General features: G+C 51.4%; 1 protein-coding gene across 1 annotated transcript in view; it reads right to left on the bottom strand.

Moving 5' to 3' along the window:
* The window catches only part of EPHB1 (EPH receptor B1), a 70,722-nt gene extending 57,005 nt beyond the window's left edge, over positions 1 to 13,717 (bottom strand). Inside the window, exon 1 of the mRNA XM_059478930.1 lies at positions 13,492 to 13,717. Coding sequence (XP_059334913.1) covers positions 13,492 to 13,549 — 58 coding nt within the window. The 5' untranslated portion in view covers positions 13,550 to 13,717. The remainder of the gene's footprint in view (positions 1 to 13,491) is intronic.
* Between the last annotated feature and the right edge of the window lie 10,284 nt (positions 13,718 to 24,001).

The following is a 24,001-nucleotide window of genomic DNA, read 5'->3' as shown; positions in this document are numbered from 1 at the left end:
TGCTGACTTTACAGACGGGTGACACCTCACCAAAAAACTTCAGCACAACTGCAGGAGGTAACCAAGGAGAAGTCCCCCAGTCACTGACCAGAGCCCAGGAGGTGCCTGCGACCTGCTGCAGGTGAGGGATGGTCCTGGCACAGCCAGAACAGCTCCATTTCATGCAACACCAGCTCTGCTCATTTTTAAAGCATTGCTGGTTGATTATAAAGTTCCCCTGAAGCTCATCTCCATACCCACCTCTTCTCCTGATGACGGTGACCCATCCTCCCTGATTGTGGTTTCCTTGCTGAAATAAATCACTTTAAGTGCACATTGTGCTCAGGGTCTCATTACTGTTCATCATCTTCTGCGCAACAGAGCTGTCACATCCTCGCAAACTCTGTCACCTGGGCGACACAGGAGCCATTTGGGAGGGCAGGCAGGTGGGAAGAAAGCACCCTGGGCTTGACAGGGTACCAGCTTCCCATTCCCCTCATCTGCAGTGTTTGAATAGTGGGCTTGCAGCCCTCATGGTACAAAAGCTCAGGAGGACAAAAGCAAGAAGGAGCAACACGTGTCCAAGATGGGATCAGTGCGCCAAGGCCCCAGATGGATGGCAGCAGGAGTGGCACAAGCACCTTGATGGCCAAGAGGGCTTTCCTTCAGCAAGTTATGTCCCTGCTAGAAAACCTCCTCCAAAAGAAGTGGAAGAAACTCTCCTTCCCTAGTTTAGAGGAGACACATCCAAAGAAGGGAAGGAGGAAGAGCCAGGCACAGGGGCAGCAAGACAGTCACCAATCCTTCTCCAGGTGGATTTTAGGCAGCACCATGCTCACCTGTGATGAGCTGCCTCATCACAAATGGGTGCTTACAACTCCACGAGGTTGCTCCAGATCAATCCAGAACAGAAGACTGGGTCATGCTGCACACAGTAAATTAAAAGTTCTTTGCCAAAACCCCACAAGGACCCACCAGACAACAGCAACACAAAGGCACTGTTTGCCCATCACATCATTTTTGAAAGGCAAACACTCAGAAGGAGAGAAAGGGAGTGATTAAGGCTGCTGCTAATCTTGGGAGTGTCCACAAAGATGGGTCTGCGGGGTTTTTATCAAGGACAGAGTATAAGGGTCTCAGCCCTCACAGAACCACCCAGCTGGGCAGTGGTCCTGTGAGGGCTGAGACCAGGAATGAAAGGCCAACTCACACAGCCAGGAAGAAGCTGCTCACGCATAGCCATGTGGCCAACTCCTGCATCCCTGTGCATCAGCACAGCTCCCTGGGGAAAGAGGCTGTTTCACAGCCTGATGTCTGGGAGTCTGCAAAGGTTTGGGTTTCCCACCACGTACTCAACACCTACAAATATCCTGGAGTGCAGCTGTGGAGAAGACACACTGCTCTCACACTTCCCTCAAGTTCAACATTTGTACTTCTCTAAAATTCTTCATCTCACTCATCCCATCACACCTTCACAGGAAAACACCTCTCACTGCTCTGGTGACCAGGGCAGGAGAAGATCCCCAGAAATGTAAGCAGGAGAAAAACCCCACAGATGCGGCAGGAGAAGACCCCCAGACACGTCATCCATCAGTGCCAGGAAGGGTTCCCCAGGTGGTCCCTGGGGCTCTGCTCAGCTCTCCCAGCAGCCCAGGCATCCTGCTGCAGGCTGGGGACCCCCGTGCCCCCTGCTCGCCCAGGGCACTCGCACACATGTTCGCACACGCCGGCACGGAGCGGGAGGGGAAGCCGGGCTGCAGGAATAACACAGGCACACAAACAAAAGAGCACAAGCCATTAATCTGGGTGAACCAGAGGAAATGAAATCATTATGTCTGCAGCTACAACATCCCGAGGAACAAATTTCCTGCCTGGATAATAAATGGATTCTTTTGTTTCACATTGGCCCCAACCACGTGACTCTCTTGGCCTATTCCTCATCCAAAACATCTTGCTGTATAAATACCCAGACGGGTTTGAATTTCAGCTGCTAAAAATATGTTTTAATTATAATAATATATAATAATAATAATAACAAAAAAAATCTGGATCTACAGGCTCCCCTCGCCTCCTAAACAACCTCTGAAGACTTTCCAGCAGGCAGGCAAGCAAACAAAAAGTCCCAAATTGCCAAAAAAAGCTGAACAGTACAAATGCAGTCTTTTAAAAATGACTGAGGCACCTGAAAGCAGCTCCAGGTTAATGCTTGCAATAAATAATCCCTGCCAGAAAGAAAAATGACGGGTGCATGAAGATTTGAAGCACGATGGCCCAGAAGTATCTGCTAAGCACCTCCCAGCAGCGGGAGGGGACCAAAGCCACAAGGCACATCAATGACAGCTCCAACTTTGGGGCCGTGCAGCTTTTCTTCTGAGCCAGGTTTTCTTCTGGTGGCTCACTAGGGCTTGGGATTTATCCATTGCATGGATGGGGGGAATGCAAGATCTGGCCTCCTCTGGCTTGGCAAGGTGCTCCTCAGCTGCAGGAGTCTCCAGGGATGCAGACCTTGAAGAGAGCTGTGTGAATGACTGGTTCCAACTGTTCCTTTAATCTGCAACTCCATCACATCATTCACTTAAAACCACTTTTGCATCTAATTGCATATTTTGCTTCTGCTTTCAGCTTCTTTTTGCTCGCCTTCCCAGCTTCACCAACACATTGCAAGCACTGCAACAAGTTTCAGAACAAGAAGCGGTTTTGAAGCCAAACATCAAAGCGCCTTGGTCTTGCACAAAGTCTAAATTGTTTGGATGTCAAAGAGAGACCTCCACACAGGGAAACAAGCTCAAAAATTCCCTCCAGCTAGCAGGCAGCCATGGGAAGAAAATCCAATCAAGCCCACCATGCTCACCCACTGCTCCTACTCGGGGTTGAACTTGTTCTCCATCATCCCAAACATCCCAGCACCCAATGACTTCTCTTCAATTCCACACACACACAGAGGAAACCTCTGGTGCATCACACCAGCAGAACCTCAATTTTGTTTTCCTTTTAGGATCATCTTTAATTCCAATTATATTTTGGATGCTAGGGAAAGCATACAAGAACAGTTGCTGCCTCATTTCTATTGCTTATCGCCGCTGTTACTTCAAGGAAGGGGAGGAGGAGAAAAAAAGAAAGGGGAAAAAAACCCCCAGTCCTTGGAAACTAAATATTTACACACCCACATAAGCTAATCCCAGCAGATCCAAGGGTGGGAAGCCTATTTAAAAAACATCCCTAATTACTTTCCCATTTTAAAGGGAATAATCTGGCCATTAGCTCGAATGCTTTACTTAAGTAATCACTTATTTTTCAAGAGGAATAATCTGCTGGTGTTTGCACAGACAGGACAGGGGACTGAGAAACCATTTTTATACCCTTTCCTCAGGTACAGCTGCTAAGAGCCAAGTGACACGGAGGGGCTGATGGAACCGAGGGGAGTCAGGAACTCAACATATGCCACCCTTGGGAGGCCACCCCTGGAACACGGACAGAGCCACCTCATGCCCTGACACCTTGCTGGTCCCTGCATTGCACCACAAGGAATCTGTTGGGAAAAGGGGGGATTCTCAGGGCAAAATGGGAAAGAAAAATGGGAACAGACACCAAACACCTCAAAAAGCCACCAGTCCCCTCACAGAGATGCTCTGGCAAATGCCCCCATCCCTCCCAGCAGTGCCAGGAGCAGGGAAACATAGCAGGTTGATACTGCAAAACACTGATCTATCAAGAGCATCTTTCTGTCCCTTTTTGCTGATGTATTAACAAAACATTCTCTTATCAGAAGATAAAGTGGTTTCTGCTGGAAAAAAAATGTCAGTAATCCAGACATAGGGATATATTGAAGGATTCCTAACAGCAAAGCAAAGAGCAGCAATTTGCTAATTGGCTGCTGAAGGAAAGGGCTGGAACCCTGAGGATGGGCAGAGGTTTGATTATAAGACACGCACGGTGGATCATTTAGAAAGATAAAACCGCGCTCGCTCTGCCACAGCCAGCTATTAAAAGTGGAGAATGTTATTTCAGGTAATAAAGAGCAGGACCTGAGGACCAGCCTGGGAATTCAAATTTACAACTTGTATCAAATTCATCTGCTGTAAAACTCCACCTAGTTTATAAGTTTTTCACCAACTTCATAAAACATGTTTTATTATTATTGTTTTCTGACTCTCCTGCCTTAATAAAATTCCTCTCCCAGCCTGTGTGGGTGTTGCATTATAAACATTTGCACTTTGATTCATTCAAGACTGCAGAAAGCTTTCAAGGTAACCTATTAGGAATACTTTAAATGGTTCAAAGACATCCCAGTTTCCCCTGAATGCTGCAAAGCTTTAAAGAACAAAATAAAAACGTGCCTTGCTGCAAACCACCCCCAAAAATCTACTGGGCTGGTGGCTCAGGGGATGGGAGTGACCACATAGGTCAGTGAGGAGGGGTCCAGAGTGGGAAAACACACGAGTTATCAGGGCACAGGCTAAGGTAGGCACCCACCCATCACTCCCAAAGCCCTCTCACCAGGGAGCTGGAGGGACTTACTAACAAAAGATTCTCCTGGGGATGATGTGAGTGCATCCCACTGGCAGGAGGCAGGCAGACCACTTTTGGGGATGCTGCTGAGTGGTTCCCACTGGTGGGAGGCAGCTGGACTGTTTTTAGGGATGCTGCCAAGTGGTTCCCACTGGTGGGAGGCAGCCAGACCATCTTCCCACAAGTTAAGGAGCCAACCATACAAAAGCAGGGATTTCCTCAGCCCTGGCAAGCAGAGCCCAGCGCTGGCACACAAAGCAGGGCTGGAAGGAGCATCCTTCTCCAAGCAGCCCTTTTCTCCTGCCTCAGCCACAGCCCAGTGAAGCTAAGGAGCAGCTTTCCATGGCTTTGAGCAGCTCTGAGCAGCCTCCCTGCCGTGGGCACGCAGCAGTGCCGCCAGCGCGGCAATAACCCACGCGCGGCAATAACCCACGCGCGGCACGAGAATAAAAGCTGAGTTTTAGAGGGATGCTGAACACAATGAGCTCGTGCCCTGAGAGCTCCCAGCAGCCACCTCCTCCCCTCCACTGAGTTAGCTGCAGCATCCAGGGGTCAGGGGGCACTGCCAGCCCATGGACAGAGCATGGGAGGGCTCAGCCTGAGCTGGGTGCAAAGAAAAAGGCACTGATGCCTTTAATTCCTGCACAGCTGCTGCTTTTCTCTGCTTGACTGAGCAAGAGAGAGGTTACCTGGCACCATGCCCATGGCTCAAGGAGCCACACACCCCTCCCCAGGAAACACAGTACAGAACTGATCCCCCTTTATTTCATTGCACCAGAAATTACCACCGTACAGTCCATCTCTGGTCACAATAACCTCATTGTATGTGACTTCCCAGTGCCTCTGTTTAGAGTCTGATGGCCTTAAACATCTTAGACCCCCACCAGCAATTTCAGGTCAAAAAGCAAAGCACAGGCAGTAAAGGCCAGGAGATTCACCCACTTGTGTGGAGCTTCAGCCAAACTCCACAGGCTGGGGAAGAGCTCTGTGCTCCAGGTTCACTTGCAGCCAGGTCATGCCTATAATTTCCAGGACTAAATAAAAATTGCTTTAAAAATAATCACAGCAGAAGAGCAGGGATGGAGTGGCCACGTGGTGAGGGCACACACCTATGGAGCAGCCTCTCCAGCTCCATGGGCACATCATGGGAGGGAAAGGTCCTGGACTAGTCAAAACCATTACAAGAAGCACTTCTGACAGTACAATTGTGACAATTTTGTTACTTCCAAACACATTTGTTTCAAATGAAAAGCAAAGCCAGCATCAAACGGAGCACTGCAAGAGCATCCCACTCGTGCTCTCCCCCTACACGTCCATCCTGTCCCTTGGGCATTTGGAAATAAGAAACTACAGATTTCTGGTGAAAATACCAAGGTCAGCCCCAGAGTGCCTCCAGCACATCAGGCTGTCTCCCTCTCAGTTTCCCCCATTCAGAGGGCAGGAATGCCCAGAGCAGCCCCCCACAGCCAGCCCCATTCTCCTCCTGCCCCCTGAGGACAGTGTTTCCCTTTTAACTCTTCTGCTGAGTTCCCAGTTTTCCTGGGGAAGATGTAATTCACATCCCTCTGCCTGTTCCACAGTGATTTAATGTCTTTTGAGCAAAATGCAATTATCCTCATATCAACAGGGCCCTAGTGAGGATGATAATGAGGCGGCTCCAACCCCGCAGCTACGGAAGTGGCTGAAGCCAGCGGAGGCCTCCAGTAATCAAAGGCCCATCCCTGGCCTCTGATTGCTGAAAAAGAAATGAAAAACCTCCATAAAACTTCAAACACGGCCCTTCCCTGCTCCATCCCTCCACCCTTGGCGTGGTTTTAGCAGCAGGAGACAAGTGACAAACAGCAGCTCTGGGTACCACCAAGTTCATCACAGCCTCCTGCATCTTGGGTGTCACCTGCCAGGTCACCTATGGCAGAGAGGGAGCACAGGGGGGCATCAACCTGCTGCTCAAAGCAGCCCTGTCTGCCCAGGTTTTGGGGCTCAAGAAGCACCCTCCACCCTGACTTGAAGGTGATTTGACCAGGACACACAAATAAAGGTGTCCCCCTGCTCTGTGGTACTCACATGCCCTCTGGATGGAGAGAAGCAGAGAAAAGAATGAGCAAAACAATTCTTATTTGCTGCTCCTGTGTTTTTGAACATGTGGAATTTATTGGAAGATTATTTACCAGAAGGGATTGCTTGATTGAATTCTGGTGGACATTGTTTATGTTAATTAGCCTGTCAGGTCCAAGCTGTGTCAACTTTCTTCAGTTTAATATAGTTCTTATTAGTGTCATACAGTGTAAAATAGCTATAGTATAATATAGTATAATAAAGTAATTAATTAGCCTTCTGATATCATGGATTTCTGCACATCATTCTTCCCAGACATTGGGTTTGCCCTGTTGTAAATACAATTCTGCTGAGGAAAGATGTGGGTGTGCAACAGGTCTTGGGCTTTGCAGGACTTCAGAGGCTTCCTGAGAGACAGCAGAGCCAGGAGCAGGGAGCATCCAGTGGGCTGAGCTGCTCATCCTCTCATAAAAATAATATATAGGCAGGCAAAGACACCAAAACCTGGCTGTGCTTGGAGCAATCCAAGGAAAATGCTGGTTGGGTTTGAATTATCCAAAGCTTGGTTCCCAGTTGCTGCTGGGAATGTGGCACAATGGGTACCAGTGCATTGGAAAAGCAGGTGGGATGAGAGAAGGGTTTTTGAGGAGAGAGTATCATAAAACAATCCTTTGAAGTAGTGATGAAACCCCCATCAAGGATGGCAGGAAACAGCCTGGAAGTGAGGATTTCCACAGCCCCTTGCCTATTCCCACCCTCCACTTTTACTCATTGCATAACAAAATAAAGCTTCATCAGCTCCAACCACCAGTAACCCTGACTGGATGCATCCCCAGATAATAAACATTTCCTTCACCAACTAATGAGCACATACCTGAGGCTCCACTGATGCCTAATTACTTGGCCTGGATATTTCAAAATTTTAAATAAACAAATAAATAAATGAAATCCTAGAATCCCAGAATGGTTTGTGTTGGGAGAAACCTTAAAGATCATCTCGTTCCAACCCCTTGCTATGGGCAGGGACAACTTCCACTAGATCTTAGTAATAACCTAAATAACCTTAATACTGTTAAAAATTGCCAAGATTAATTTAATACCATTTTTTTTCTCTCCCCATGCAGAAAGGCCTAGGAAGGACTCAGTCTGCTTATTAAGGGGAATGACTGAGAAGAGGAAAAAAAGGAAATAAACACTCATCAATTAACTAGAACCAATTTTAACCCTCACCTCCTCTAAACAACTGCTTTCCATGACCATCCATTGTGACCTAAGTGCACAATATGGAGATGTCCACCAAGGGATGCTCCAGGACTCCTTTCCTCCCAAACCAAGAGCATCCCTGGTTTAAGTTGGAAGAAGTGAGGCTGAAGGACATTCATCTTCCTTGTCCAGGGCTCAGCACAAGCCCCTTCCCCTTTGAACTGTTGCCTCTGTGATTTTTCACTGCGGGGCTCCCAGCAGGAACTTATTAAAGCCAGACCAAAGCACGTCTTGCTTTAATAGTAATTAGGTCACCCTGGGTTGTGGGCTTAGCAGGCAAAACTATAATTATTTAGAAACATCAAGTTTAAATGCCAAAGAATCTTAATGGAGCTGAGCTAATTAACCAATTTCAACTAAGTAACTGATTAGCTTAAAAAGAAAAAAAAGATAAATCAATGATCATAGACAACAACATTTTCCTTTAACAGCCTTTCTTGCAGCAATTCTCAATTGCACAAACTGAGCCCAACAACCCCTGCTAACCAAATATTATTGTAATTAAATATTCAGCAGAAAGCCTCTTCAATTATTCAGAAGACTGATAACACTTGGGTTATAATTGGGGTGGTGGGAGAGGTTTCCAGAAGCAGGGATTGCGCGCACCACCCAGCTCCGGTGGCTGACGCAAACCCAGGGCTCGTGGCATCAGCACAGGGCACCCCTCCCGTGCCTGGAACCAACCTGGGGGCAGAAACGTGAGCAAACAGACCAGATGGTGCACAGGCTCTCTGCATTCCTGCTATTAGAGCAGAAATTTAGGGGACTAATGGCCAGTTTCCAGGTTTCACACCGTTTTCCAGCGGTAGCGTTATTCCCCTGACAGAGGGCTGGGATGAAAAGCAGGCCCTGGTGTATCATTATAATTCACTAAGCAGCATTACCATAGGAAATTACAAATTAGCTTTTCAGCAAAGGATACGGACGTATTTAGATTAGCCATAGAGAAACTACAGAACCTTCCAGCCCATTCATCAAAGCTCTTGTAGCTCCAACTTTCAGGGAAATGAAACAATAATAAATATTGAGCAGGGAAAGTTAATCTCCCCTGAATGCACTTCAATAATTCAAAAGTTGTGAGAAATAAATAAATAGAGCACAGATCCTTTCGTGCCTACAAAACACGTGTCCTGTTTTTCTCACTATTTCTCATGATGTGACTTGATGGGAAAATGGATGGTGACCAAAATAAAAGAGCTCCAAAAACTCAGCTGTGGCTGTGAGCAACATTTACAGGGAAGGAGGGAGCCCATCCACGCTTGCCATTTATCTGGAAAGCCATGGAGGTGATTTGGGCAAGAGTTTGCTCCCATTATCCCTAAGGAAAAGGCTGTGCTGCCTCTACCTGCTGTGTGTCTGTTCCCTTCCCTGCACACTCCAGGCAGCCTCTCAAGCTGCTCATTTTTGGAATGTCTGTGGGTTTACCCCTAAAAGCTGAACAATGCAATAACCAGCTCAGGGTCCATAACCACCCAAGGTCCCAGCTCTTTCCTGACACTACTCTGCCATCACTCCATCCTTTTCCACACCCTTCTGCTCTCACACCAACCTGGGACCTCTGTAAGCAACATTCACTCCAACCTTCTACCATTCCAGAAGGAGATTCCTTCCCAAATTGCCACCCAGCCAACATCCAACCTTAACATTTGCCTTGCCCAGGTATTGTGTGCATCAACCCTTAATAGCTCTGTTTGCAGCAGAACAAGGTCAAATTGAAATGCGCTTTCAAATCTTAGGGAATATTTGGGGAAAGCATTCCATCACACAACCCCAAGTATTTACCCAGCCTTGCTGTGCTGTTAAATGGCTCCTCACACCAACACTGTCTGTTTGGAGGGAACAAAGCACCACAGTTTGGGGTTCCTGCAGGAAGCTCTTTCCATGTGTGCTGATCTTGGGGTACCCCCAGCTGGGAGAGATAAAAAAGCCCCCTGGAGCTGGCTGGACGCAGCCAGTGCAGGGCACACACACCAGAGGAGCCTCAGCCTTGCTCTGAGCATCACCTCATCAGCCTCATCCCACAGCACTCCCACTGCACCAGCACTGGGTCTCTGAGACTTTGCTGACCAGATCAGCATTAAGTTACCCACTGCCCAAGGTACCACTTCCCCCTTTTCATCAAATCTGAGCATTTCTTTAGCTCACAGAACCCACCTCTGCTAGAAACATCTATTACTCAGCACCACAGCCTGGATCCAGACAAACGTATTTGGCCTCTTTCATCATCCAATATCTGTATTTTCTTCTGATTTCTAAGACCAATGGAAGGGTTTTATCCTATCCTGTTGTGTCAGGAGCTGCACCCAAGATGGGTTAGAGGAGACCTAGCAAACCTGGCAGTTCACGGCACAGCAGTCAGGGATGCTTAACACACAGGAGAACATGCAGCACTCCAATATCCAAAAGAACAGGAAAACACAATCCCCACCTTGTCCATGAGCAGAGATACTGGAAGTTAGTCAAAAAAAAAAAAAAATTAAAAAGGAAAAAAAGGCAACATAAGCACCTGCAGCATCAAGCCCCTTTTCCATGACTTGACAAAACACCTTCTCTTCAGGCTCACAAGATCTGGGCATCATCATGCCAGGAATAAGGGTTCCCCCTTAGGACTTTCTTTTTCCCCTCAATTAGTTTGAGCAAAGAAAGCAAGAGTACCCAGACAGCTGAACAGTAGCACTCGCAAATTCCCATGAAGGTGACCACCTGCACTTGCAAATTCCCTCCTGAAGACTTATTTCTGGCTTCTCCTTGAGAAGGGCTCCGCGCGGGGTGGAGCAGCTGGGCAGAGGTGGGAGCCCACAGGGTGCTCAGGGAAGCTCCTGCTCGGCACAGGCCCCGCTCGGGCGCCTGGCAGAAGCACAGGAAGCCCAAAGGATGCCTGCAACAGATGTGTGCATGCTGAGCCAACAGGGAGGAGAGCAGAGCACGGCAGGCAGGGAGCATGGAGCACAGAGCACGAACCAGGGACGTCGCTCTCCAGCCAGAGTCCATCCCTGCTCCTCTCCCAGGCAGCAGCTCTGAAGCTAGTGGATAAGCAGGGCAAGAAAACTAAGCTGGATTCACCAGCCCCAAGCAGAGCTTTTCACCTCCCTCCTGTGCTCTGCTTACCGTGATGCTGCAAGCACAGAGAGAAAAACCTGGGTTTTAAAAGAGCAGGCGCGAGGCAGGGAGATCCTGGAGAGGCGAGCAGGCCAGGCAGGTGAAACAGAGCAGGTGGAGGAGCTGCACTGAAATGGTCACCAGCCCCATCTGACCTACAGACAGCTCCAAGCCGAGTTAAAACATGTAATGTCAGCCCATTACCACCCTCTCTATATGCTAAATGGATTATATTTGGTTCAGCTAACACGAGAGAGAGAGCACGAGAGCGGCTCTTGAGTGATTGCAGGCTGTGGGAGAGACAGGGTATTTGGAGCTGTCATCTTCTCACATCCTTCTTCCTCTTTGCAAGGCACAAAAAAAAATTTTAATTACTACAAATGTCCAGGTGTCCAGCAGAAAAGGGTCAGCTAAGCCACAGGATTTAGTAAAAAATCAAGGAACCATAAAAAAAGTCAGGTAATGACTCTATAACATCCAGGTTCGCACGCCACAGGCAATGAGTTAGCAAGGTTTTATGGAGAACAACGAGGGTGGCTTGGAGGCAGCCCGTGCCCTGACTCCAGCTGCATCCTCCTCCTCCTCCAGCCGGGTCCAGACCCCCACATGCCTCCCCCACCATCACAGGAAAAAGACTTTTTGTCTGGTTGGCTGATTTGGGATGCAGGGAGCCATGCCTGGCTCGGCTGCCTCTGCAGCCCCGGGCAGAGCAGGGCACCAGCCGTGGCTGTCAGAGAGGGCTCCTGGCTAATCCAGCCTCGCCGATGCACCAGGGGAAAGCCAGACCCCAGGGCAGGGCAGGTCCTACGACACACTTCAGATCCATTAGAGAAAACCATGTTTCAATCTAGCAAATTCAACCTCTGAATCAAGAGATCCAGTAAGATTTCAATAAACCCCATAAAAAGGCATTTTCTTTATACAAGCACATCATTAGACTCTCGCCTGAACTCCAAACCGGATTCGATTGCTCTACCTCAGAAATCCCCCATACAAAATTTTCCCTGAAATCTGAGATCTCTCCTAGGATACTACTTTACTATCCAAGCAACTTCCTGAGCAGAGCAGAAATATCACCACTCCTCGACACCTTGGGTCCTGGGCAGGGACACTGACTGTGCCAGTGCTGCCGGGGAGAGCCGGGCAAGCTGGGGAACATCCTGGGTGACACCCACGAGTGTCCCCAAAGCAGGAGGGAGCCCAAGTCTCCCGTGCAGCCGCAATTCCAGCAGTGCCTCAAGCCGCTGTCGCTGCCAGCCAGGCTCTGCTAACAGGTCTCGCCTCTTCACGTGCGGCGAGCAAACCGCGCTCGCTGCATCACGCTCCAGCATGGCACCAGCACTCCCACCGCCAGCTATTCCCGCAGAGATGCCATGAAGCACGAAAGGAAAACACGTGTGCCAGCCAAAAGCCAGCGGGAAGGGGATGCTGCATGGAGCGGGCCTGCCCGCCGCGATCCGGCAGCCGTGCTTGCGAGCGGAGAGGAGCTGCGGCCGAGCCCCAGCGGAGCAGCATTCCAGCTCCCGAACCAGCTCCTCGCTGCCGGAGCTGAGCCGGACTCTCCTGCCACCAGCTTCCAGCCATACTCACATTAAACCCCCCCAGGAGGGCCCAGCCCCGGCAGGTTTGAAATCCCGAGCATCATCTCCCGCACCCCGCCTCTCGCTGCTCACAACCCCGGGGCTGCACCACGTCCCCTGCCCGCAGCCACCGCTCCGCCGCTGGGCAGCCCCCGCCGCGAGCTGCTGCTGTACCAGCAAAAAAGGTGGCAGCGGCAAAATAAAGAGAAAAAAAAAAATCGAAGCGATACTTCAAGAGCCGTGCTGGACACGGAGCAGCGACACGGCACCAAGGCTGGGACGGGCTGGGCTGGCTGTCCCACCAGGCCGACCGCCCGCAGCCTGGCTCTGGGCTGCAGGCACCTTCCTGCTGCCCAGCAAACCCCACGACCAAGCGGGAGATGGGGAAAAGATCCCAGCGCAGTGCCACGGACCGTGCTGAGAGAACGAGCACGCACCTGCTCCGTGGCTCCATGGCCGGGGAAAGCGTCCCCGGGCTCAGTTCATCCCCAGAAACGGAGACCACCTGCCCACGGCTCCCGGCGCATCCATCCCCCGCCGGGGCTGCGAGCAGGAGGCGGGTGGGCAGAGGCGGCTCCGCGCACCGCCACAGCCCCCGGAGGCAGCCCCACGAAGCCGGGGAGACCCAGACGGGACTCCGAAGACGGCCCCACCGCGGCCCCGGGGACCAGAAGGGACCTCGGAGGTGACCCCAGCGCGGCGCCGGGCAGGGCTCCGCAGGGAAGGGGAGCCGAGCCGGAGCTCCCCCGACGCGGATGCGGGCGGGTTTTCTCCTCCATCCCCGGCCCCCCTCCCGAGGGCACGGGCTGCCAGTGCCGCCCGCGGGCCGGGGAACTCGGGCTGGCACAAGAGGCCGGGGCCACGGGGCCAGGATCCAGCCCGGTACCCGTGCCTTACGGCGGGGGAGTCGCTCCCTGCCTGCTCCCCAGCCGCAGACGTCGTGGGCGGCGCAGAGACCCTCGGCTCAGCATCCCACTCGCTCCCGGTAGTCCCGGTCGCCGCTCACCTTCCACGGCGGCCGCGGCGGCGGCCAGGCAGAGCAGCACCACCAGATCCGCAGCCATCGCCTCCTCGGGCCCCGCAGGCGTCAGCCGCTACCGGCGGGCGGCCGTGAGCGGGCATGGGGGGTGCGTCCGCGGGCCGGGTGGCTCCGGGGCAGGGCGGGCCGGGGCCGCGGACGGGACGGGCCGGTGGCGGTGCCGGTGCCGCTGCCCGCCCGCCCGGGTCACATCGCCTCCGCGAGTGGCGCGCGCGGCCACGCCGCCGCCGGCCCCCGCCGCCGCCCGGTCCCGCCCCCGCCGCCGCCCCGCCAATCCCCGCGCCCGCTCGGCCACGCCCCCGCCACAGCCCCGCCAATCCCCGCGCCGCTCCCCGCCTCGGCCACGCCCCCATGCTCCGCGAGCGCCCGTGCGAAGGGGGACGGCGCCCCCTGGCGGCCATGGCCGCCCCTCACGCCGTGCCTCCCCTCAGCGGCACCCGCGACGGGGCGGACCCGGACCCCGCGGAGCCGGGACGGGCGGCGACAGCAGCGGGGACGCATCGGAGAGATCACAGCGCCGCAATCCCGCTCCCCTCTCTCACCCCCAAAAGGAATCTGGAGAGAACTCACGGCCCCACAGAGACAGAGCCCCTGTTCCCAGCCGCCCCCAACGTGGCCGCTCCCTTCAGGCTCAGACACCGCAGGCGCAGGGGTCGGGCACAACGCGGGGTCCCCTCAGCCTCCTGCCTTCTCCTGCGCCGCGCTCCCCCTTCTCTGGGCATCGCTCCGGCCGCCGCGGCCACATGGGCACCCGGCAGCAGCGGCCTGGCTCGGGGGACGCCGGGATGCTCAGCCCCTCAGCCGCAGCCCCGTCACTGCCAGCCCAGGGCCGTGCCCTGTACGCACCAGCCCAGCCAGGAGCCGTCTACACCCGCAGCCTCCACAAGGAACCACCCAGGAGGATGCTCGCCCTGTCCCGCTCACCGCACGCCCCGCCCCGGTCAGCCTTGGAGGGCTCAGCATCCCCCGCTGCTCCACCGCCCACCCGACAGCAAAGCTGAGCCTGGCCCGCCCCGTCAGGGATCCCAGCACATCGGGGTTAGGGACAGCAGCACACGCGGGTTCGGGAAAGCCGTACGGGCTCATTCTGGTCACGGCCGCACGCCACGCTGGGACCAGAAACCCTGCAGAGACACCGAACGCTGGAAAATCATCAGCTTTTCAGGGAAAGAGCGTGCAAAAAAGAGTCAGAGGTGCCACGGGAACAAGAGTTTTCCTTTTGCGGTTGTGCAAAATATATTCGCAAGCAGCTCCTATTCAGCTGAGCAAATAACTGAAAAAATTGCCAAGAAGCTTCTGGCTAAGTTTTAAGGAAATTTGCTTTCATCTTGACAACCCTTCTTCATTTCCTTCCCATGAATATCTCAGCAATCCAGTTTACTCACTCAGAGGATCACAGAAAGAAAACTGTGAAGTAAATGTCAGTATTATTTGCATCTTTATCCAGTCTGCCATAAAAGCAACACCATGTTATTTATCTGATCTAGCACAACTCAGTAACAGCTCAAGTATAGAATATTCATGATGTGCAAAGCAAAAAAATGTTAATCGTTTGAAAATACAAGAGACGAAGAGCTGAGCCGGTGAATTATCCAGAGAAGTGCCTCATTTTTTGGGGGGGGGGGGGTTCCTCCCAAATAATAGTTGTCAACTGAAAACCTTGCATTCAGAAACTAACATTTGACCAAAAAAAGCCTGACAATTTCTGTAGGGTAAAAAAAAAGCATAATACATCAATATTCTTCTGATTTCTTTTCAGCTGGCCAAAGAGTTGGCTGCGCTGGGTGAAAGCCAGCTGTGTTTGTTCAAAACGTTTTCTGTTCCGTCAGCCCTGCTCCGAGTCTCCCAACAGTGAGGCTTTGCTTCTCCTGGAGGACACATCTCCAAAAAAGCCGTGTACCATCTGGGGGTGGGAGTGAGAAGGTGGCAGTATCCTGTCACAGGGCTTCCCTGCACACCCAGTGGGATTGCCACCGCCTGCCCCAGAGACAATGCCCACCAGCGTCCCCTTGGAGGGCACATCAAGGGCATTAAACCCTGATGGGGTTTTGGGCACATTTTGCTCTACTTTGCTCTCTGAGCCAGCTCTGTGAGGGAGGCAAACACCCCACAGAAGGCAAAACCACCCTCTGGGCTACCAGCAAGCTCCAGTTGTGCCCAGCAGGCCCCTGTGAGGGAAGGACACGGGGCCAGACCTGCTCAGAGCACGAGCAGCCCGCAGAGGGAGGGCTCTGGGTGGTGCTGTGCCCGGGGGCACGGCCGGGCCCTCGGTGCTCACAGCCCGCAGCAGCACATGGAGACGGCGGCAGTCGGCTGCCAGAATTAGCTCTGTCTTAATTAACAGCTTTGCCTTTGTTCTCAGATGCTGCTTCAGGAGATGCCAAAGCCTTTGTGGAGGATGAAGATCTGGGATCCCAGTGAAAGGAAGCATCAAGATTTATCATATGGCACAGCACAGATTTCCTTCACAAAAACCCTTGTACCCTTGTAACCACCTTTGAGAGCAGAGGGGTCACAGCCTGTGCCAGTCCCGGTTCATCCCCCCCACAACGGCTGTGACAGGAGCAGCTGAAGCACAAACATGAATCCCACCAGGCCATCCTTGTGCTCTGGTAGCAGCAACCATGCTACAAGGGAGGCTCTAGAGGGGTCACTCCAAATTCTTAGGGCTGGGAAGCAGCAAGCCCACACTCTGGGAGCCTGACATCTCCGGTGACAGTAGGTGGGAGGTGACCAAGGCTCCTGCCCTGCACCAGAGCCACCACCCAGCTCAGACCGAGAGCTCACTGGGACGGTGCCCTTGGTGGCAGGAGAACCCTGTGAGCCACACACTCATGTAGGAGCAGCTCAGAGCAGGATAAAGGTCAAACAAACCTCCCCTGCATCAGCCTCCCAGAGCAGCAGAGCTGGCAGAGCACACAGGAGCCTCCCCAGCCAGGACAAGCACAGAGCTAAAGCAGCCATGACACTCCCAGGTTATTTTCCAAGCTGAGGCCAGGCCTGCAGGGAGGGCAGGAATCTTTTCACACAGCGCAGGAGCGCTGCTCCTGCATCCCTAATCCTGCCAAGGCAGCACAGGCTGCTCCCAGCAGCTTGCCTGTGCATTAATTGTAGAGGAAAAGCCTGCACCTACAGCATCCTCTCAAGAGTCAAAGCCTGGTAAATCCTCTCCCTGATAAGAGAGGCAGGTCCCTTCAATATTCCAGCATTCCAGACTTGTCTGTTGTACACCACATAACAAGAGCTAGGTGAGACAGGTAACAAGGGCAATGCTGGCAAGCAGCATCCAGCCCCTGCAGCACCTTCTGCACAGCTGAACCCCTTCCTGTGAGTCTAAATAAATGTAATATGATGTAATAACATTAATTAGCAGCATTAAACGTTCAGTGTATTCAAGGCACAACTCAGCCACTTGGCACAGTGCAACCCAAATTGCTTACTGTTCTCCCAGGGGAAATAACCTCAGGGAGACTTCTGGGCTTGAATAACCATCGGGAAGCTGAAGGGAGAGAGGGAGGGAGAGAAGTTATTGTCCTCTCCAGGCATTCACAGAAAATTCAGGCGTCTTATCAGAGCAGAAGAAGCTGTAGGAAGGACAACTCTTTTGTCATGTGAACAATTTGAGGACTAAATTGAAGTGAGACGTGAAGAAAAAGTAGGTGAGATGAAGGTTAATTTGGAAACCAGAGTGAGAACAGAGGGAGCTGGGCTATGGAAGAGTCTATTAATTCCCTGGGCAAGAGATGCAGCCTGAGCCAGGCCACAGAGTAACTCCTAGCACAGTACAGAAAGATAAATTGCAGGTTCTGCTGGTGGAATATTCTGTTTATTAAGTTCCAAAATGGGAGACAGTCAAGTGCCAAGTGCCTCGAGCCTCTCAGTGCCTGAGAACATATTAATCACTGGTGGGAGCAGTGTTCAGGCAGCTCAGTGTCACACCAGGCACCATGTAACAGGATGGACACAGCACATGCTCCCCTCCACACTGCCACTGAGATGGGGAACAAGGCAGGGGAAGGCACCTGCTCCTCTAGCAATGGACAGCAAAGACAGATAAAGATCAACAAGTTCCTTTAGGAGCAAAATAATCCACTTTGATTCATAGGTGCTGCAATTTCTGCTACCTGACTGTTCCTCTTAACTGGGTTTTTCTGGGCAGTTGCAAGTCCCAGCAGACCTGCCAGCTGTGGGACAGCACAAGCACAGATCAGCCATGCCACTTGCTCCTCGTTTTCCCTTTCTCCCTAGGATCTCCAGGTGGAAGGATCTCTTTGTTCCCTTTGAAGGCAGAGGATTAACAAAGGCAAATGCAAAAGAGAAAAACAAAAACTCCTTTGTCTGAGGATGGATGACATCTTTTTATCTGTTTCTAATCTAGCTTCAACTTCCATTTCTTTAGGAGGGGAAAAAAAATCCAAAGATTAAATTTTATGCCAAGGCAAGCTATAATAAGTGACAGAAACACTCCATCTCCGGGTCCCTGCTAGCTCTGTGAAGTCAGAACATTCACAAGGAAGACAGCAAAATATAGACAGACAAACACTTTCAATGGAGATTTAAAATAAAAACTCTCCTCATGTTCCAAATGCAAAAGCTACAGAAAAATATGTCGCTTCTCCAAGGAAATTTCATTATCTTGAAGCGAAATGCAATTTATCTTTGGAAGCTTTAAAAAAAAAATAGCAGGGAGGGGAACCTGACACAAGAGTTTCACTTTATCTCAGCGTTTGGTTTGTTGCAGTCTGAGCCGTGTTCCCACATCTGGAAGCACACAAAGGGTGGGAAGTTTTAAGGTGCAAGTCCATCCAAAGAAGGAGGGAAGAGGGAGAATGGTCCAGCCCACTCCATATCTGCTGCTTCAGGGTCCCATTCAGATGTTTTCCTACTGAAATCACACATCAGAGTGCGAAAAGCTGCCTTGGATCAGGTGCTCACCTCATGCACAGGAAACTTGCCATTTTTTCCTGCTTTATCGTGATGAATTTGCAATTGTCACCTTGATCAATTGTCCCATGAACACTATCATAAGGATAATATGATTTTTCCCCCCTATCCTATCACTCACAGGGTAATTACATGGCTGATTGCACTCAAGGGCAAGAGCATGTGTCCTGCACCCTTGCACAGAGCACACAGGTGCCTGGTACTGCTGGCATCAGGGCACTAACAGCAGTTTTTCCCAGGTAAAAGGAGCAAAACCAAGAATATTCAAGGCTCAAAACCCCCTAGTCACACACACAAGGCAGTGAATGTCTCAGCAGGCATTGCAGCCTCCCTCCTGTACTGATCATCAGTCTCACAGACACAGGAGGTGAAGGCCAGAAGGACCTGCTGCATCCCCCTGGCCTCCCTGCACACCCCAAACCTCACACAGGAGTTCTGCCCTGATCATTTCACTGCTTGCAAGAGAAACCTGCCTCCCAGCCAGGTGTTTACCAAACCACTGCTTTGATAGCCCAGGGACAATGTGAACTGTCCCAGCAGTGCCCCTGGGCCCCTCTGGACAGGGATCACAGGTACCACAGGGCAGTTGGCAATATCCAGGCAGCCCTGCCCACAGCCACTCCCAAGGGATCAGCTGCCAAGAGCATGAGATGCCATGTCCTGGCTCCCATCATGCACACCCTCCTGCTCAGGCAGGGGCTCACAGTCATATGAGGAGCAGCTGAGGAGGCTCAGCTTGGAAAAAAAAGGAGGCTCAGGGGGCACCTTCTCAGACTCTACAATTCAGCAGGGTGGAACCAGGCTCTGCTCCCAGGGAACAAGGGACAGGACAAGAGGAAACAGCCTCAAGCTGTATCAGGGAAGGCTCAAGCGCGACATCAGGAGGAATTTCTTCCCTGTAAGGGTGGTCAGGCATCAGAAAGGGCTATGCAGGGAGGTGGTGGAGTTCCCATGCCTGGAGGTGTCCAGGGAACTCCTGGATGTGGCTCTCAGAGCTCTGGGCTGGGTGACATCACAATTTGGACTCTGATCCTGGAGGTGTTTTCCAACCTCAGCGATTCTGTGATAAGCCTGCTAGTAACCTGCACATTGCTAGCTCTGTTCCATGAATCTCCATCCAGGGAGGGGAGGAAGGAGGACAGATAACTTCCAGGGACAGGATAAGTGCCCCAGCCTCAGCTCCCAGCCCTCCACAGCACAGCTCAGGGTGTCCAGGCACTCCCAGAGCCACACACAAGTGCAATTCTTAAAGCAGGCTGCTGCAAGAGGAATAAAGGGAGTCCTCGCCAGGCTTGATTGGCAGGAGACATCGAGAACCCTTCAAGAGGGGATTTGAGGGAGTTTTGCATTTCAAACAGGGCAGGCAGGCAGAGGTTTACCCAGAGTGAAGAGGGAAGCAGCCAGGCTGCTGTTTCATCGGTTAACATCTGGCAGCTGCAAAGCTCAGAGATAATTCTGCCTCCGTCCTCCAGAGAGTTCGGATCTGGGAGGGATGCCAGAGATGTGGCAACTGGGAGGGGATGAAATTCCTTCACAGAATCCAAAACAGGCAGGGAAACATCACAATATTCTTCCTCCCTTTAAGTAAGTGACTCTTTGATGCTGACTGAGCCTGTGGAAATGTGCTTTGTTTTTTTTTTTTTTTTGTCTAAGTGGAAGCAGGAGGAGAACAGAGGGGGTGATACAGGTGGGGGAAGAAGAAACACAGCAACAGCTTTTTTTTTACCAAAATCAGACCTTTTTGATCAAAGCCTGCAAAGACTTTTGATCAGGGTCTGCAAAAAAAGCTTTTAATTGTTACCTGTGTTTCTATTTTTATTAACACAATAAGGATATCAAATTATTTCCATTTAGAAATACCAGTTTACAGAAAACCAACAGGAAAATACAGATTTGGATTAAAAAAGAAAGCTAAAAGAGATCTTTCAGCCAAAACTTGAAACTTATTCAGAGGTAATTCTGAAAATTAACTGTCATGTGTTATAACAGTTTGTGTAAGACCATAATTTGTGACCAGATTGTTTCATTGTGATCACAAGGACAATCCCCACCTGAGCAGCATCCTGTGCTCTCCATCTCTCTGCCAGCTTTGCACTTGGGGTGGCTGCAGCCAGCTGGGGACAGTGACAGCCCCCACCAGGAATGGGCAATACAGCAGCAAGGCAGCTCTTCAATTACAGAGGAAATTGTCCTAATGAAGCCTGAACACATATGCTTCTCTGCAGGCATTTCTCCCGTGAATGCCACAGCTCATCCCAGTCCCTTTGCACATCCCTGGCTCAGGGCATGGACAGAGGAAGGAGCAGCTCAGCAGGGCCATCTCACAGAGCGGCATTAGAGGTGACTGTCCAGCTCCACACCCAAGCACAGGTTACTGGGACAGTCTGTCCCCACTCCCACAGTCTCAGCACACCCTGAGATCCCCAAGCCTGAGCAACAGCGGCCAGATTTGGCCATGGATCTGCATGAATCCCTCAGACTGGGGAATGGGCTCCTGGCTGGCACAAATCTGGGGAGAAACCGAGCAAGGAGAGCTGCTCAAGGCTTCACCCAGACCAGCCATCTCCTCCCTCCACTTACTCATCAACCAGGGCTGGGGACCAGCACCCCGTGTCCCCTCGGGCCACACAGGTGGCTGAGGTTTTCCCCCACCAACCTCTGGAGGTCAGCAGCCGGCAGCACTGGGGCTCCGCACTGGCTGCCGCGGGAGAGAAATAAAACCCGGCCCAGGAAAGCAATGGAACTCGGGAAAGACGCGGTGGCTTGGACACAAGATGCTCTCCACACACCATGGATGACCCCAAACATTTGCAGGGGCTGGCACACATCCTCCCTTCACTGCTCTCCTTCCCTGCAGGCATGCAGGAGTGCAGGACCTTCCTCATTAATAGGAAATTATTAATTTCCAAAGCCTGCTTTGCCCATTTAATATCCTCAGGTCTCGTGCCAATTTGTCCACAAGTGAACCCCATTCTGGGAATAGGAAAGAATCCCCATTTCACTTTGCCGGCCTCCAATGTCATTTGCTCATTTCATGTCTGAAGGACGCTACAGCAAACCCTCTACAGCTAAATCATTACTGATTTTACAGGGGTTACAAGTTGCTGGTGATGTAAAAAAAACTCTTGGTGAATTTATTACACAGAATCTGACATTGTCCTGCATAAATCTCCATGTTCATGGTAAATAACAAAGTTTTCTAGACAATGTGAGACACCAACAAGAACTAAGAAAAGTGAACTGGAGGTATGGAAGGAAGCACATCCAGACCCCCTTGTGCAGAGCAGAAAAGGGAGTCCTTACCTTCACCTGGTCCAAAAAAGTAAAAACCAAAAGAGGAAAGCAGCAGAAACCCTGCTTTTTCCAGCCAGGCAGGGAAAGGCAGCAGGTCTGTCAGGACAAGGTAGACACCTCCTCCCAGGGACATGCTTCCTTGAGCATCACCATGATATCATGGGCCAGTATCCCCCCACACTGCTTTGCTGTGTGCCAGAAGCTGAATATTGACCAAAAAGGTGGATTTGCCCCACAAACAAGGCTGTGGCAAGCTGACTTCTGGCTGGGTTACAGCTCATTCTTGGTTAGCTAGAAACAAGAATTCCTGCCCACTGGAAAAGTTCCCATTGCTGTTTCCATGCTGCTCTCTAGGAAAGCTGAAGTCTGACTTTCAGTGAGGATCATTAATCTCATTATTTTTAGATGACATTTCTAGGTGTGTTCTCAGAGCTCCAGGCTCACAGCACAAGCACAGACAAGTGGATGGGTCCATTGCGCACCAATATAAGATCACTCCCCAAAATGGATGGAAGCAGAGAACAGGTAACAAATCTGCAATTGTGGTGGTCAAAGAGGACAAACGCTCACCTGGCAGAGGACATCTCCCATCAGAGGTAGGCTATGACATCCCAAGAGCTCACTGACAGCTCAGCCACATCACTCAGGCTCAGGACAGTGGAACCAATTCCAGCCACTGCTCTGGTGGAAGGAACAAAAGGCCCCTACTTTGCCAGAGCGGATGAGAAGCATCATTTCAGCTACTCAGAACGTCATGCAGCACACCTGGGCCCCTCTTTATCCCACAGCCATGTGGCAGCTGAGACTCATTTCCTCCTAGCAGGGCTCCTCTGTAGCTGGAGAGCCCTGCTGGGGAACACCCACAGGCAGTGGGGAACACCTCTCCCCATTGTCCCATGTCCAGCTCTTCCTCACCAGGGGACAGCTCTCAGACACCAGGTGAAAGCTCTCCTGCTGCATCAGGAGGAGCTCCTGGGCTTTCTAAGCTGAGAAATGTCCTTCAAAGTGAGGAGGAGGGAAGGCTATGGCTGCGCTATCCCTGGAAGTGTTGAAGGCCAGGTTGGACAGTGCTTGGAGCAACCTGATGTAGTGGAAGGTGTCTCTGCCCATGGCAAGGAGGTCTGAGATGATTTTCATGGTCCTTCCCAATCCAAACCATCCTGTGAATCTCTGACTGGGTTGGGTTGATGTATCATAACATGCTCCCAACTCAAACTGCTCCACACTGTAGCTAGGCAGCCACAGGACTGTCACCAGCACCTTCACTGTCCCCATCCATCAGCATCTCCTTCAAACCAGCAACTTTCCCACAGTATTGCTCCCACATTCCCCCCAGGAGCTTCAAGCATATCCTGGTGACATCATGCTACACCCCCTTCCCTTCCCTTTAATTTCTTTCATCAAAGTTTCTCTTCATCTCCCACCTCCTTGCTCTGGGGTGTTTTGCTCACCTCTTGCTGCCTGCAGAGCTGAGCCACTGTGCTGGGAAGGGCTCTGCACCCAGTGTGGAGGTGGGAGCCCTCCCAGGAGGAGCAAACACAGTGTCAAAGCCCCCCTGGGCCTCACAAGCTCCCTACAAAACCCACAGAGCTACAACAGAGCTCTGTGGGATGAGCTGCACACCTTTGTCTATCAGACAAGCACATCCCCAGAAAATGGAGACTTATACTGAAGTGTGTTTAACATGGGCTCAAAACACAGTGTTTAATTTGTGGGAGTCTCCACACCCCCAGGCATGCTTGGGTCATGCCAGCAGTGATCCTGAATGCCAAAGGAAGAAACGGGGAAGAAATCCCCCGGGCTGGATGGGCAGACACAGCTGGAGGCACAAAGGTTATCTCCAGATTGCAGGTGAGATGCTCCCGCCGGCAGGGTGTGGAAACAGTGCCACACCAGAGCAAGACCTGGGAGAGGAAGAAGAGATAAACCTGAGCAAAGCAACACTTTTCAGCCTCTTTGGCAACAACAAAATCAAGCCTTCATTTCAGATTAGCTGATTTTCATGCGAGTTTGGGTTTTTGAAGGTTAGTACAACCATACAAGTTTACATGTGTATGTTTGAAGCAGAATACTGACCCCTTTTGAGACTATTCAGTGTTACATTTAGCTCATTCTCTTAATTTCTCTCAAAATAATTGGGAAAAATCTTGCAAAGTGTGGCCAAGCCTCTTCAGAGGGATAAAACACAGGGTTTGCTTCAGCTTTACTGCTCCAGACCATGTGGCTGGTGGCTGGAGGC

The sequence above is a fragment of the Ammospiza nelsoni genome, chromosome 10, assembly GCF_027579445.1.
Source record: "Ammospiza nelsoni isolate bAmmNel1 chromosome 10, bAmmNel1.pri, whole genome shotgun sequence".
NCBI lineage: Eukaryota > Metazoa > Chordata > Aves > Passeriformes > Passerellidae > Ammospiza > Ammospiza nelsoni.
The sequence above is the reverse complement of the archived record's forward strand: the minus strand, read 5'-3'. Positions and strand labels throughout refer to the sequence as shown.